The 12,969-nt window shown below is 45.3% G+C and overlaps 1 protein-coding gene across 2 annotated transcripts in view; it reads left to right on the top strand.

Moving 5' to 3' along the window:
• Nucleotides 1-12,969, top strand: part of slc25a26 (solute carrier family 25 member 26) — a 50,937-nt gene that overhangs the window by 31,378 nt on the left and 6,590 nt on the right. Inside the window, exons 6-10 of one of the 2 annotated variants that reach the window (XR_009922040.1) lie at nt 1,714-1,758; nt 5,454-5,523; nt 8,174-8,238; nt 11,367-11,440; nt 12,635-12,797. Coding sequence is in view for 1 of the 2 variants with exons in the window: in XM_062397158.1 (XP_062253142.1) it covers nt 1,714-1,758; nt 5,454-5,523; nt 8,174-8,238; nt 11,367-11,440 (254 nt within the window). In the remaining variant the exon portion in view is untranslated. The remainder of the gene's footprint in view (nt 1-1,713; nt 1,759-5,453; nt 5,524-8,173; nt 8,239-11,366; nt 11,441-12,634; nt 12,798-12,969) is intronic. The other variant, XM_062397158.1, reaches the window with a different exon arrangement.

The raw sequence follows: 12,969 nt of genomic DNA, 5'->3' as shown, positions 1-12,969 counted from the left end.
TCTCTCGCTTTCTTTCTTTCATTCTCCCTCCCTCTCTCTCTTTCTTTCTCTTTGTGTCTGTGCCTCTGTCTGTCCCTGGTCTGGGGAGAGCAGAACACATCATGGCCGTAATAAAAGACAGGTGCACTTTTGCACTTTTTTTTTTTTGAACATTCACTCTCATCTTGCCACAGTTGGAAAACAGATGTGTACTCACTCTTCATCAGGTAACACCCCATTTTGTGGGCCTGGATAACAGATCTCGAGTCTGTCAGATAATAAAGATAATCTCTGAGGATTGAGAGAATTTGCTTGTGTCTGTATGGATGGACCTGATGGATCGTTTTGTCCGCTCCATGTGAAAGTCAGCGTTACAAAACAACATATTTTATTTATTTCCAAAAACATACATTAAATTGTATACATTTTATACTGTGGTCACTGTAAACTCTGTATTGTCATTGGCTGAAATGTGTGGGTTCACTTTTAGTAACCGGACAGTATAAGAGGGCACCTAGGAGTTTCTCTTTTCATCCTCTGTCTCAAACACTTGGTTTTAGCTCCTGTCTCATTAAGGCAAGAGTGGGTCAATTGCTTCCAGCATGTGTAGGACATGTCAGCCTCAACTCTCCCTTTAGGGCCCGGTCACACATAAGAAAATATTTCAATGGCAAACCTTCGCCTCCCGTTCACTACCAATCAGTGCAAGGCGATTGATATTTGCTTCCTGTCGTATGTGTAACCCAGACATGTCAGACTAGCCATGGTGTATGTTATGCATGTCGTATGACATCCCGATTACCCAAAAGTATTGGCCGGACTAGTGACACGGTGTTTCAGAACTTCAGAACCAGCGTTTTCGGGGAAGAGTAGCTCCCTCTACTGTGGACTACTGTGAGGTTCCAGATTACACCTTGCCTGATGCTCTACATGTTTCCCAGAAAAAGGCAACTTTATTATTACATTGGGTGCTTTTTATTAATCCCTCCTCTTTAGCAATAAAACGACATGCTTTGATTTGTAATTTGATTTGTTCCACTCAATTAAATGGACTTGTTTTGAACACTCATATCTTTCCTTTTGTTTTTAAATAGCTGGTGATAAAACTGTTAATAAAGATCCTAAAACAGTTTAATGTGTAACTGTGTGGGAGCAGATGCAACAGATACCCTTTGACTTAATCTACTACAGATTGAGTGTTTATATGAGGTCACTTCATTGGGACTAAGTGCTTAATAAGCTCATTAAGTGGCATAAACACAGTTTGTGTATTTTCTTTGTGCTGCTGCTGACTCACAGTTGGATGAGTGCAGTTTGTGCCCATGTGTTTAGCACAGTGTGATGGAACATGTTGGCGGCAGCGACTCAGATGGATGAATGATCCTGTTGTTGCGGTGATCAAAGACTGATGACACAACTCGCTGTCACTTGATTTATTTCTCTCTTTGCTTTTGGTTTCCTTTCCCTCGCTTCTTCCGTCCGGCCCCGCAATGTAAGATGATAGGAAGTGTGTGCGCGATTGTGTGTCTTTGCGTGCGTGCGTGCATGCGCATGATTCAAAGGCAATTTGAAGGTTTTCAGTGGTGACACTCACACCACAACCATCGCATCTTTCTATTCTCTCCATCCATTCATTGATGAGTGCAAGGAAACGTAAAGAAAGGGAGGGTAAAGATGAAACCCGAAACTACATGAACCTGACAATTCAAACTTTACATCTTCTGTTTTTTTCAGATCCCATTCTCACTGGTGCAGTTTCCACTTTGGGAATATTTAAAGGTATGTATCAGATCTATCCATAAACTGTATTCTTTCTCCGTCTTTATTATCCATGTATTTATTCCTTCGCCATCGCTGCGCTCTCCATTTCTCCGCGGCACCGCCATTAACAGTAATTATTCTTAGTGGTAAATGCGTAGTAAAGTTAAAATAGTGTGCTTATGCTGTGACACATTCACAGCCGCCTCACCCACTGCATTCCCCTGTATCATCATGGCAGGCGCGAATGGGACTTAACGCCCCGTTTTATTAGGTTGTTACGACTCCCATCAAACCGGCCTCCAGTTTATCATGAGTTTTCAGCATATCCACTCCTCTTTTTTGTCTCCCCCTCATCTCTCGCGTGACCTCTTCCTTAATGTCTTTTATTCTCACATGTCTCTCCGCTCTCCTTGCCCCCTTTGCCGCTTCATTGTGGCCCTGAACACTTAAAACGCCATCTCTTTCTGAAAAGACGTTTTGTTGGAGTGACATCATGTCTCAAGGCCAGGAGAGTCGGACAGTCAAGCATTTCATCAGTGGTCGGAGCTAACGGCCAAGCTAAGACGTGAACAATACACGACACAGCTGTGTGTGTGTGTGTGTGTTTTTACATTTGCGAAAGTTAGATTTTGTCCTTCACAAGTGTCTCTTTGTCCCTCAGTCAAAAGACCCTCTCTCTCCAGGCCATCTGGACACGTCCGTTGGCGGAGAGCTGAACTGTTGGAATCTGGACTTTCTCCTCTCCCATCGATATTCTCTTCTTCATCTGGCTCTCCTCTCTTCCTCTCCTCTTGATTCTCTCCTTTCCTCTCCTTCTCTTTCAAGCGAACAGGTTTTTTTTTACTGCCATTCCTTCAGAGTGACCACCTCGATGTTCAGAGGCTTTCATATAATTGTGTGATTTAGTTAAAAAAATGCCAGAGTGAAGGAATTTGGGGAAGTGAGTGTGTGTGTGGCATGATCTCCCAGCTGCTCTGCGGGATAGTAATGTGCTGCGTTATGACCTCTTTCTTTCTATTTCTCACCGAGCCAACACAGCTGTCAGTGAGAGAAACAGAAAGACGAGAAAAGGGGAGAAAAACCAACTCACCCAACTTGCTGCAGGCCAGTTGGAAGAGGAGACAGCAGACAAATCCTCTGCATTAACTTCATCTGGTCACTGAGTCTCCAGGATCATGGTTCCATGCTTGGAAAAGTCAGAGAATTTGGTCAATTAATTGAGCAAGTCACAGGATATGAAAGAATTTGACATATTAGTCACTACATAGATTTAAGGCTGTTTCACACCAGCCACCAACATCCATCTGAGTCATTCTTACTGTTTTTCTCGCACATTAATTTCACAGTATTGTGGTTTTTAACTGTGCAGTTTACTCCATCTGTTCTGAACTCCAAAACAACATGAGCAAAACAGGAGGGTGTAACACTGTTGGATTATGATTGAACACCAAGAAAGAGCCACAAAATATCCACGGAATTGAGCTTCGCAGGCATGATGGGAACGCAAATGAAACCAGCCACATATGTATCACAGGGACACAAGCACGCAGACCCACCGCCTCTTCCTGTGGGAAGTCGTCCAGGTGCAAAGTGCGACCCTGACACGAGGGTTCACAGGTCAAAGAGTTTGTTTTCCCAGGTTTAGCCCTTATTATTTATTCATGAAATGGAGGGGAAGAGGGAGGGAGCGACTCAGAGAGGCAGAGAGACGGAGAGGAATCCCCCAGTGAGAGATCTTTGATGTGAAAAACAAAATCTCCTTTTTTAATCTGCCCTCTAATGGAATACACATGACGCCTCCTGAGCTCCTACTCACTCTTCCTACTTTCTTCTATGTGTTTACTTGTTTGCATTTGCATGCACATGCACGCACACATAGTCTTTCTCGTGTGTGAGGTAGTAGGAGAATGAGATAAGATGCTGCAGATTAAATGTGCAGGGGGCGGGCAGCCGGGGATGAACAAAGAAAATATTAGTAATCGCTCCATGCTGTTTCTCTATTGCTCTCCCTGAGAAGTAATCATACCTTGCAGTGCCCGAGGCAGCCCAGCTGCGCATTTATACAAAGACTAACCTTGCGTAGTCTGTCTCCTCTTTGCCTCGCTGAAACTAGTGGTGGGAGAAAAAGAGACAGGCCGCCTCCCCATCCTGAGTTCATTCTTAAAACAAAAACATCAGGTGGTTTCACTCAGTGGCCACTTGAATATGGGGAAAGCAGTCCTGTGACCTGAGGTTGTTCAAACACAGATAATGACTTCTGTTTGACTCACATTTAATATTACAGTTTCATTTTTCAATAATCGACTAAATGCTGTGCGGTTAGTTTAGTTTTCAGGTAAAAGACCTGTAAAGCCTCTAAAGCTCTGCAGTCCATACATGAAGAAGTTCATTTTGAAACCGATGTGATGAATAGTTTGGACAAATTGCACATAAACTGAATTGTCAAATGTCAGTCATTCATATTATGCATGTCAAAATGTGCAACATGATGCAAAAAGTTATTTGGTCTGTTACTTTCCCAAATTAACTCTGTTTGTTGTGATTTGCCCATAGCATTCATTTCAGCTAAAACAACATTTCCCAAATGTGTGGGATTTATTTATCTATTAAAGACATAAAAAAATATGAAATTGGTACATTTGTTGGGCGCTAATTTCACCTGCAAATTAATACATGGTTTCTTACTGTCCATTCATTTTAATGAAGGGATATGAAAGTAATGTGTGCGTGTCTGTGAGTTTTAGAATAATCTTTATTGAGTATTGTGTAAATTGCAATCGTGTGTGTGTGCGTGCGTGTGTGCGCGCGCTTGCGTTCCCACCCGCCCGCCTGTCTGTCCCCTCATGGTAAATGTCGTACTGGACACACCTACTGTTGTGGGAACTCTGTCTGTCTGAGTGCTTATGTGTTTATGTTGTAATGAGAATCATGTTGACGAGCATCCCTGTTGGTGGGATCCCATCAGAAGCTGCTCTTTCTGTTTTGGAACAACAGTGGAGCTCTGTGGCTCACAGCAATAACATTTATCAGCCTTTGGCGCGCGCACACACACACACACACACACACACACACACACACACACACACACACACACACACACACACACACACACACACACACACACACACACACACACACACACACACACACACACACACACACACACACACAATAGGAGTCAATAGGATCAGTTCATTGTGGCTTTTGACCTTGACACAGAGCTTATGATGGTATTGGAACAATAGAAAAAATCACCAAGATCACTTGATTTATTTATTTCACGACACCAATCAATATTTGTAAAAATGGTTGGACTTGATGCCATTCAGACCACATGTGTGAAGCATTAGGATGACGGAGTGGGAGCGGTGCAGCGTGGTCTCCTGCCTCCCTCTTGTCCAGTCACAGTTCTTGGGAAACAAGTATCATGACATCATTGGGGAGAAAAGGCAACAGGAAAATAGCAGAACAAGCATTTTCCCAGCCGTGGGTCTGGACCCCAGACCAGACCAAGGTTCACAATGTGTTTTCACTGTGTCTGTTATCTCCACTAACTACAACCTCCTCTCTCCCTCTCTTTGTCTCCCTCACACTTTCTCTCCTTTTTTCTTGCTATTTCATCATCCTCCTCTCTCTCTCTCTCTCTCTCTCTCTCGCTCTCTCGCTCTCTCTCGCTCTCTCTCTCTCTCGACATTTCTCTCTCTTTCTCCCAGACTCTGTGGTCGCGAAGGCAAGGTCACACACTCTACCCTTGGCAGGCTGCAGTGTGCGGAGCTTTTGCAGGTGCAGGGGATTATATGGTGCTTTTGGAGAAAGAGGGAGTGGGGGGTAAAGGGGGGCAGGCAATAGATGGATAGATGGACGGATGGATGGATGGATGGATGAATGGGTGGATGCAGCCGGTCTGCAGAAGAAAAGAGACTCTTAGACTCAAAATGACAATCCTCAATACTGTGACTGCATCACTGATTATCACACTATACCATGATTTGTATTCGTCTGTCTCAGTCCGGAAGAGCATCAGGGGAACGAGGAGGGATGGGGAACGGGTACGGACCCTGCAGCTGTGCGACCTCCTGAGTACTGGGGCTTGAAGTGGTTTAAGAGAGAGGATGAGAGGAAGGCACAAAAAAAAAGAGGGAGAGAGGGGAAAGGGAGCAGACTAACATAACAATGAATAGAGGAATGTGTTTAAGGATTTTTTTTCTCTTATTTAAAGAGTTCCATCTGACGACCAACATCTCCAAAAACATATCAGAACTTTTGGATTTTTAAATTACTATTTTGTTATTGTGAGAAATCTCCAATATTATTCAAGGTCACGTGACATTTCATTTTGGTCCCCTTTTAATCTGCTTTACCCGAAGCTTTTATAACTCTTATAACATCTTAGGCAAATATGCCTAAGATGTTTCTGTCCGTTTCTGTCTGTGGTGCATTTGCAAAACTATGTGATGGATATTTGTCTTATACAGTGTCAGTATAGGGGGTAGAGATTGATATATATTCAGGACCGTGCACCTCCAGTGTTCGCATAACAAATCTGTCACATCACCTATCTTTTCACACGGTCTTCACTTTAGCAATGAGAAAGTAGAACCACGATCAAACCGCATATTTCAGCAGAAGAACTTTCCCGCACTGGAATCAGCCCGTGGAGTTGTTATTAGACGGTTGTAGCTTTCAGTCCATAACTCCTGCAACACTGTGGCGCACCAGACAGGGCAGGACAGGAAGATGGAGGCTCGGTGCTCTGGGTGCGTGGAGAGATTGAGAAATGGAGCTGATGGAGACAGCATGCCGAGGAGCTGAGATGAGGCTCTGTGCCTCCCCACCAGGACTTAATCCACCCTGGGATGAAGAGACCGCAGAGGAATAGAAGAAGAGAAGAGGAGACAGGAGATGTGCTTGAGTAGGCGTGCAGAGAAAGAAAATGTAAAAGAAAAAATAAGTTTCCAGACAGAGCTTTGACCATTTGCAAGACTCTGAGATTCAAATCTTTATGACATTGTCCTAACTTGTTATCTTTATGGGTATATATGTGTAGTATATGTGTATTTAGAGTTAAGCAATCTGACGGCTTTTATATCCACTATAATGACAGAATTGATATTGTGATATAAAGACAAATGATTAAGAAGTTGACAAATACGAGAAGGTAAGACAGCCAGAGGCCAAAAGCAGGAGAAGGGAGGTATAACATGGGGACAGGGGTCTTGGCTTGGTTATGGGGGAGAATGGGGGTGTGGGTTCAGGGTTAGGAGTCAAGTTCACATCCCTCTGCTTTCCAAGAGGGATCCTCAAGTTTCAGCCACATCCCGTTTTACTTTGCACTTCACACTCTCTCTTTGGCTCGTCCATAATCTGCCTGACACTGGAAATGCTCACACAGGCGCGTTTAATCACCGCAAACATCTCCACTAGTGCGCCGCGCTGACTTACGACGGACTTGACCCTGTTTGAACCAGCCGGAGAAGACTGCCCGAGGCGGGGGGATTACATCACCGTCTCGTCTAACCTTCATCACATCACATGGCATTTCCAGCCAAATTTAGATCCTCCGATTCAGCGCCCCCACGTGTAAGATTTATCGGGATAATGCCTCCTTTTTATTGCTCTCCAAGAATATTACAGACCAGGCCGCTCTGCGAAGCCTGTGTCTTCTCTATTTCGGCTGAAGTTTGAGTTTCTTCAACCTAAGTAGGAGGGAAAAAAAAAAAATAATAATTTAAACCCGCTCTTAAAATCAAGCAGCATTAACTAGTAAAACATAACAGTGTGTTACACCACACTGATCCTAATGTTTTCCTGTGTCCTCAACTCGCCTGCGTCACATTGCTCCTTGGTGGCCCATATGGATATGTTTACCCTGGAACAGTTGCTATGTTTGTGGCAGAGTGACACACACACACAGTTTCTTACTCTGACACACTGCGGCCCAGTGGGGACACCTCTGGAGCGCAACGGCAGTCTAGCTTCCAACTTGGAGCGCTGGAGGGAAGTTGGGGTGTAACTGCTCCAATGTAACTCTTCTGAGGGAGTGGGCGTGTGTTTGTGTGCTCATTTGCATCGGAACATTTCGAAATAAGCTTCAGCAGGTGTGTGTTTGTGTGCGTGTGCTTGTAATAGGAGGGAGTGTGTGTGGTTTGGATAAGGCGGTGTAGGAGAGGGGTGGCGGTGGGAATAGAAGTGTGTCTGTCTGGTTTTTTTGGTCTAATAATGGGGATGGTTCTGGTTTGGAAATACCCTTTTTATGAACTCAGTGGAGACGAGAGCCAAGAGTTCTGCTGTTTACTGCAGAATTAGAACATTACTGTAACTGTGGTTAGGTAATTGAACTCTTTTATGACTTTATTTTTAGTATTCAAAGAGAGCACGGAGAGGGTCTTTTCATGTTTGTACTTTGTTAAGCGTGTGTATGTGTCTTTTGCAGGAGCGATAGCAGCATTTGTTACCACTCCACTTGACGTGGCGAAGACCAGGATCATGCTTGCGAAGGTATACACACACACACACACACACACACACACACACACACACACGCCACTGGCAGTGACTTTTAAACACTGCTGTCAGGTGATGCCTCGCAGGCAGAGAGCAGAGCACACAGCACGGAGCAGGCCGATGTAGCACTGGGACAGTAGTGACACACACACACACACACACACATACACACACATTTATCACCTGATCTGGAACATGGACAGTGTTGGGAAGAAGTGTTTGTATTCATGGTTAATGTTAGAGTCAGGACTTGCTGCTGCTCCAGAGGAATTTCCATCTCAAGGCTGCTTGTCACTGAGAGGTGAAGCAGAGGGCCACTGAGTCTCTCTCCTGTTAACTCATCTACGCTGTGTAAAGTCGTCGCTTCCACCCCCCCCCCCCCCCCCACACACGCACACCCTATGTGTGCTGTGTGGTGTCCCTCCTCTTCCTCCACATATCCACCTCCTCTCTTACTTCTGGCTCACTCTAACTGTAAGTCTGGCTTCCCTCACTATGTCCTGTGTGTGTGTGTTTGTGTGTAAAGGGTAGTGAGTTCAGAGTTACCCCAACCAGCCTCTCTCCACAAACACACACACCAACACACCAACACACCAACACACCAACTGTCCTTGGAGAAGACACAGTGTTCCTCCTCCTCCTCACCTCCCTCCATCCTAACTAATGAGATACTGGAATTAACAAAACACTGTCTGGCTTGATCTCTTGCGAGAAGCCGTTGGCTGTAGGTGGACGAGCTCGGTACAAACACTTCCTGTAAACATGATCTGAAATGCAGCTGCCGTAATTTACCACCAGCAAAGGACTCGGCCTGTGCTGCCTCAAAGCTGCTCGGTTATAACTTTATAAGGCCAAGTTTTTTGATTCACTAACGGCTCCACAGGTCCGCAGTAAAAATAAAGGCTTCATTTGATTCAGGGGGAATAAAACATCTGTATTAAACAAAATAAAAGCCAGATGAGAATTCTGCTGAACAGTTTAAACTCCCCCTGTCTGAACAGAGGTGTCCTATCTAAAAAAGAAATATGTTAACATTGCTGTACATTCAACATGTATAATTTCACTTTTACAGAAATTACTAATCATTAGATATTTGCTTTAAAAAACAATTTTTACCCTTATACGACTCCCCAATGACACTTACAATTGATAGGCAGATTTTGTTCTCAATTAATGATCAATAAAAAGCAGTGGCAAAAAAAGGAGCAAATTGTTGAGTAGCTGGAACCATGGAGGTGTTTGGTTTATCTTCTGGAAAAGTACAATGTATGGATTATTAGATTGTGATTTCTGCCAATCTCCTAATGGTTTAGCATAGGATAGGATTACATTTATTGATATCCAGGACCAAAACAAAACATAAACAATATATTGACAGAAACGTTATGTGCTTTCAGACCTGCTTTGAACTCTGGATAATGTCCTGACATAATCTGCAGGGGCTGAGAGTAAGAACAACGATTTCTGGGTGCGATGCTCCGGACTCTCTGGGGAGTTTCACCTGACAACCCCTTATTAAAACCTCCGGAGAATGTCCGAATGAGTTAATCAATTAATATAATCCAGACACAGAGAGTAAGATCTACTTCCAATACAACAAAAAGAGTCAGTCAGTGACGCTAAATACATTCTACTAGATCGAATCGATATTGCAAATATGCTAAAGAGATACAAATTTAAATGTGTGTTGTATAAGTTATGTGGCCCCATAAGACTTTAAAGTAAAATATGACCTTACTTAACCTTAGCTGGTTAAAACCTGTAAAGTCACATGTTATTTATTTGATAAACTTGTCATACATATTAGACCTAGGTCCCACAGCAGCAGAGGATGACAAGTCCAGGCGGAGAGACAGGCAGAGGGAGCAGGGCTGGCGTTGATGGGTATGGATGGTTTAGATTGGACGGAGCGGAGGAATTGTGGGTGTTGGAGCTTGTCACATTAGTTTCCTTCCCACAGCAGCCGAGGAGAGGGTTCTTTCTTCTCTGCAGCGGGCGGAATGAAAGAGCCGTGTTGTACAGTAGTTGCAGTCTGGCGCGGACCAGACTGACCAGGGCCGGCGTCCAGGGCACAGCTGGACGTGTAAAGCCCCTCCAGCGCAGGCCTCCTGCCACAGCACCACCCTGCCTGCAGCAGCAGGATCAAGCCTGGCACACCTCCTACGCTGCTACTGTACAACACTGCTCTTCTGCTGCTATAATTGTCATCTTCACCATCATCTACACATAGTCAGGGTGGCTCGATGAACCCCTTCATGTCACTGTATGAAACAGTAGAGATGCTATAAAGTTTGGTAAGAAGCCTCTTTTCAAATCTGTCATCATGATTTTTAGGACTTCATGACCTCAACGTGAGCCAATGAAATATGAATATGTTTTTGTGTGTCAGCGTAAGGTACACAGGGGCCGTGTGTGTGTCTGCCTGTGTGTTTTGGACACCCTGCTCCTCCATTCCTTCCTTCCACCATTCCGCAGCCGTAAAGGAAAAGAAAACTTGTTGGACGAGAAATGGGGAGACTCATTTCTCAGCCACCTGTCTTCAACAGAAACATACAGAATAGGGGTATTTTTTCTCTCCAGCTCACATGAAAAAAGGGAGTGAATCTTCATCTTGTTTCTGCAGATCTGGGCGTCACAATGCATAGCGGACATTTTTCCTACACACTCAGTGAGCTGTGGCGTGGATTGGACGTGTGCACCTACACGCATACTCCTTCTACCCTACTCTTATCCATCCTTATTTCGGTCTGCCCTCCATTGCCCCCTTGCTTTCCCCCCCGTCTCTTCCCTGCTGCCACCACCCACTCTCTCTTGACCCCGGCTGGGCCTTATCCTGCAGCTCTGCCACTCCGCAGTGATGGATTAAAAACTCTCCGGCCAGCTAAGCCGTATTGTGTAAATACAAGTGCCAGACGGACGGGTGTGGAGGAAGACAGGGAGAACTTGTTGAGAGTGTTTTTTTGGGTGGGCAAATGGCTGGGTGTGTTTGCAAGCTGGTGCGCGATGGAGGTGTCACCTGCGCTGACACAGCTGTCCGTGTGGGGAAGCAGGAAGCGAAGGAGACAATCCATCCATCATCACACCTCTGTTTGCTCTCTCTCCCCCTCTCTCTCCCTCTCTAGGCTGGGTCGACCACAGCGAGAGGCAACATCCCGACGGTGCTCTACGACGTGTGGAAGAGCCGAGGCCTCACTGGGTGAGCGTGTGTGCCTCTTCATTTTGGGGAAACGTTGAAAAGGCAAATGGCCTCTTTACACAAACACTTTCCTCCCAGCACATTTAAAAACCTCTTACTTTACATGATCTGATTTAAGTCGGCCTGATCCTGCCTTTAATCAAGTTTGGTGTTAGAGCGCTCCTCTCGGGAGGGTGAATTTACAGCTGCAAATTAAAAAATGAGACGTGTAAAAGCTTCTCCTGCCGTCTCGCTGCACCATCCTATTGATTAAGGTTCTACAGGGGCCAAGTGGAAGGGTTTATTTGAGTGTTTTGATGCGTTTATGATGCACAGCAGACAAAAGGGCCGCTCTAATGGGGCCACAGAGGGCTGCCAGCACTAAAACAAATCCTCAGCCACAGGGAATGATTGGCCCGCATGTGTACAAGCTGCTGTCATTTAGTTAGGATGCACCTCGGCTTACTACTCAGAGGGGAGCAGGCCAAACACCAGTGGGACGTCGCCCCCCTCCCCCCCCCCCCCCTGTTCCTAACCACTGTATCAGTGTTTGTTTGTGTAGCTGCAGAGCGTCAATCTAATCAGAGAAATTACTTTTCTGAACTGTTTTAATAAAAGTCGAGGGAGATCTCGTCAGCCTCTTCATTAACAGGCTCCACCTCATTTTGATTTAAAATCACTTTTAAGACACAATCTCAGGGAGGTGGGAGCAGGCGAGCCCCGACTACAGATCCCTCTCTCCTCTCACTGCAACAGCAACTGAGTGGTAATGTTCAGGAGAACTCTTCGATGCCATTTGCTTCTGTGCACCACAGGGTTTGATGGCTTTGTTATCTCACTCTTCTTTTCACCTTTTTCTCCACTAACTAACTCCTCCTGGTGTCTCTATTATAACGCAGAGTCCAGAGAGAATGTGCCCAATGTTCTGCAGAACGATGAGCTCCTGTTAATCTGTCTCTCCCCTGATAATGATGGAGGAGAGAGGGCAAAGGGAAAGAGGAGAGAATGAAATGTATAGACAATGGAGAGTGTGTTGAAAGTGAAAGGAGGAGGGAGGGAGGGGGAGCTGTTGTTCCGCAGGGCCAAAGGCCTGGTGGTTGCGCTGGTGCATGCCTGATACAAATTGCTGGAGCTTTAAAGCTGTAATTATGGTAATAGGCCCAATTGCAGTGTAGTGAAGCTCTAAAGTGCTTCCATGTGTGTGCCATGCCCCAGAGACCCCGGGTGAGCGCAGAGCGGTGCAGCCTCCCCCCAGTAACCTGCAAAACAACCACACTGCACCAGGAGTCATGTCAAAACAGAGACCAGAGGCAGCGCGGCCTCCAGGCTGTGTCTGCTCTGGGCCTCCTGTTAACCATAATGGAAGAACAGTAAACATGTGAGTCGAAACACACAACACAAGCAGCGTCTGGAAGCTCGTGGTAATTGTTCTTTTACGGCTGCGGCAATATTTGTTTTACAGCTGAGGAAATGAAGCTGAGGAAAGTGAATACATTTCACCTTCCTAACACTGGATGTTTCAAGACTGTTTAACTGGTTCTGTACAGTGA

Source organism: Platichthys flesus, chromosome 2 (assembly GCF_949316205.1).
Source record: "Platichthys flesus chromosome 2, fPlaFle2.1, whole genome shotgun sequence".
Classification (NCBI taxonomy): domain Eukaryota; kingdom Metazoa; phylum Chordata; class Actinopteri; order Pleuronectiformes; family Pleuronectidae; genus Platichthys; species Platichthys flesus.
The sequence above is the reverse complement of the archived record's forward strand: the minus strand, read 5'-3'. Positions and strand labels throughout refer to the sequence as shown.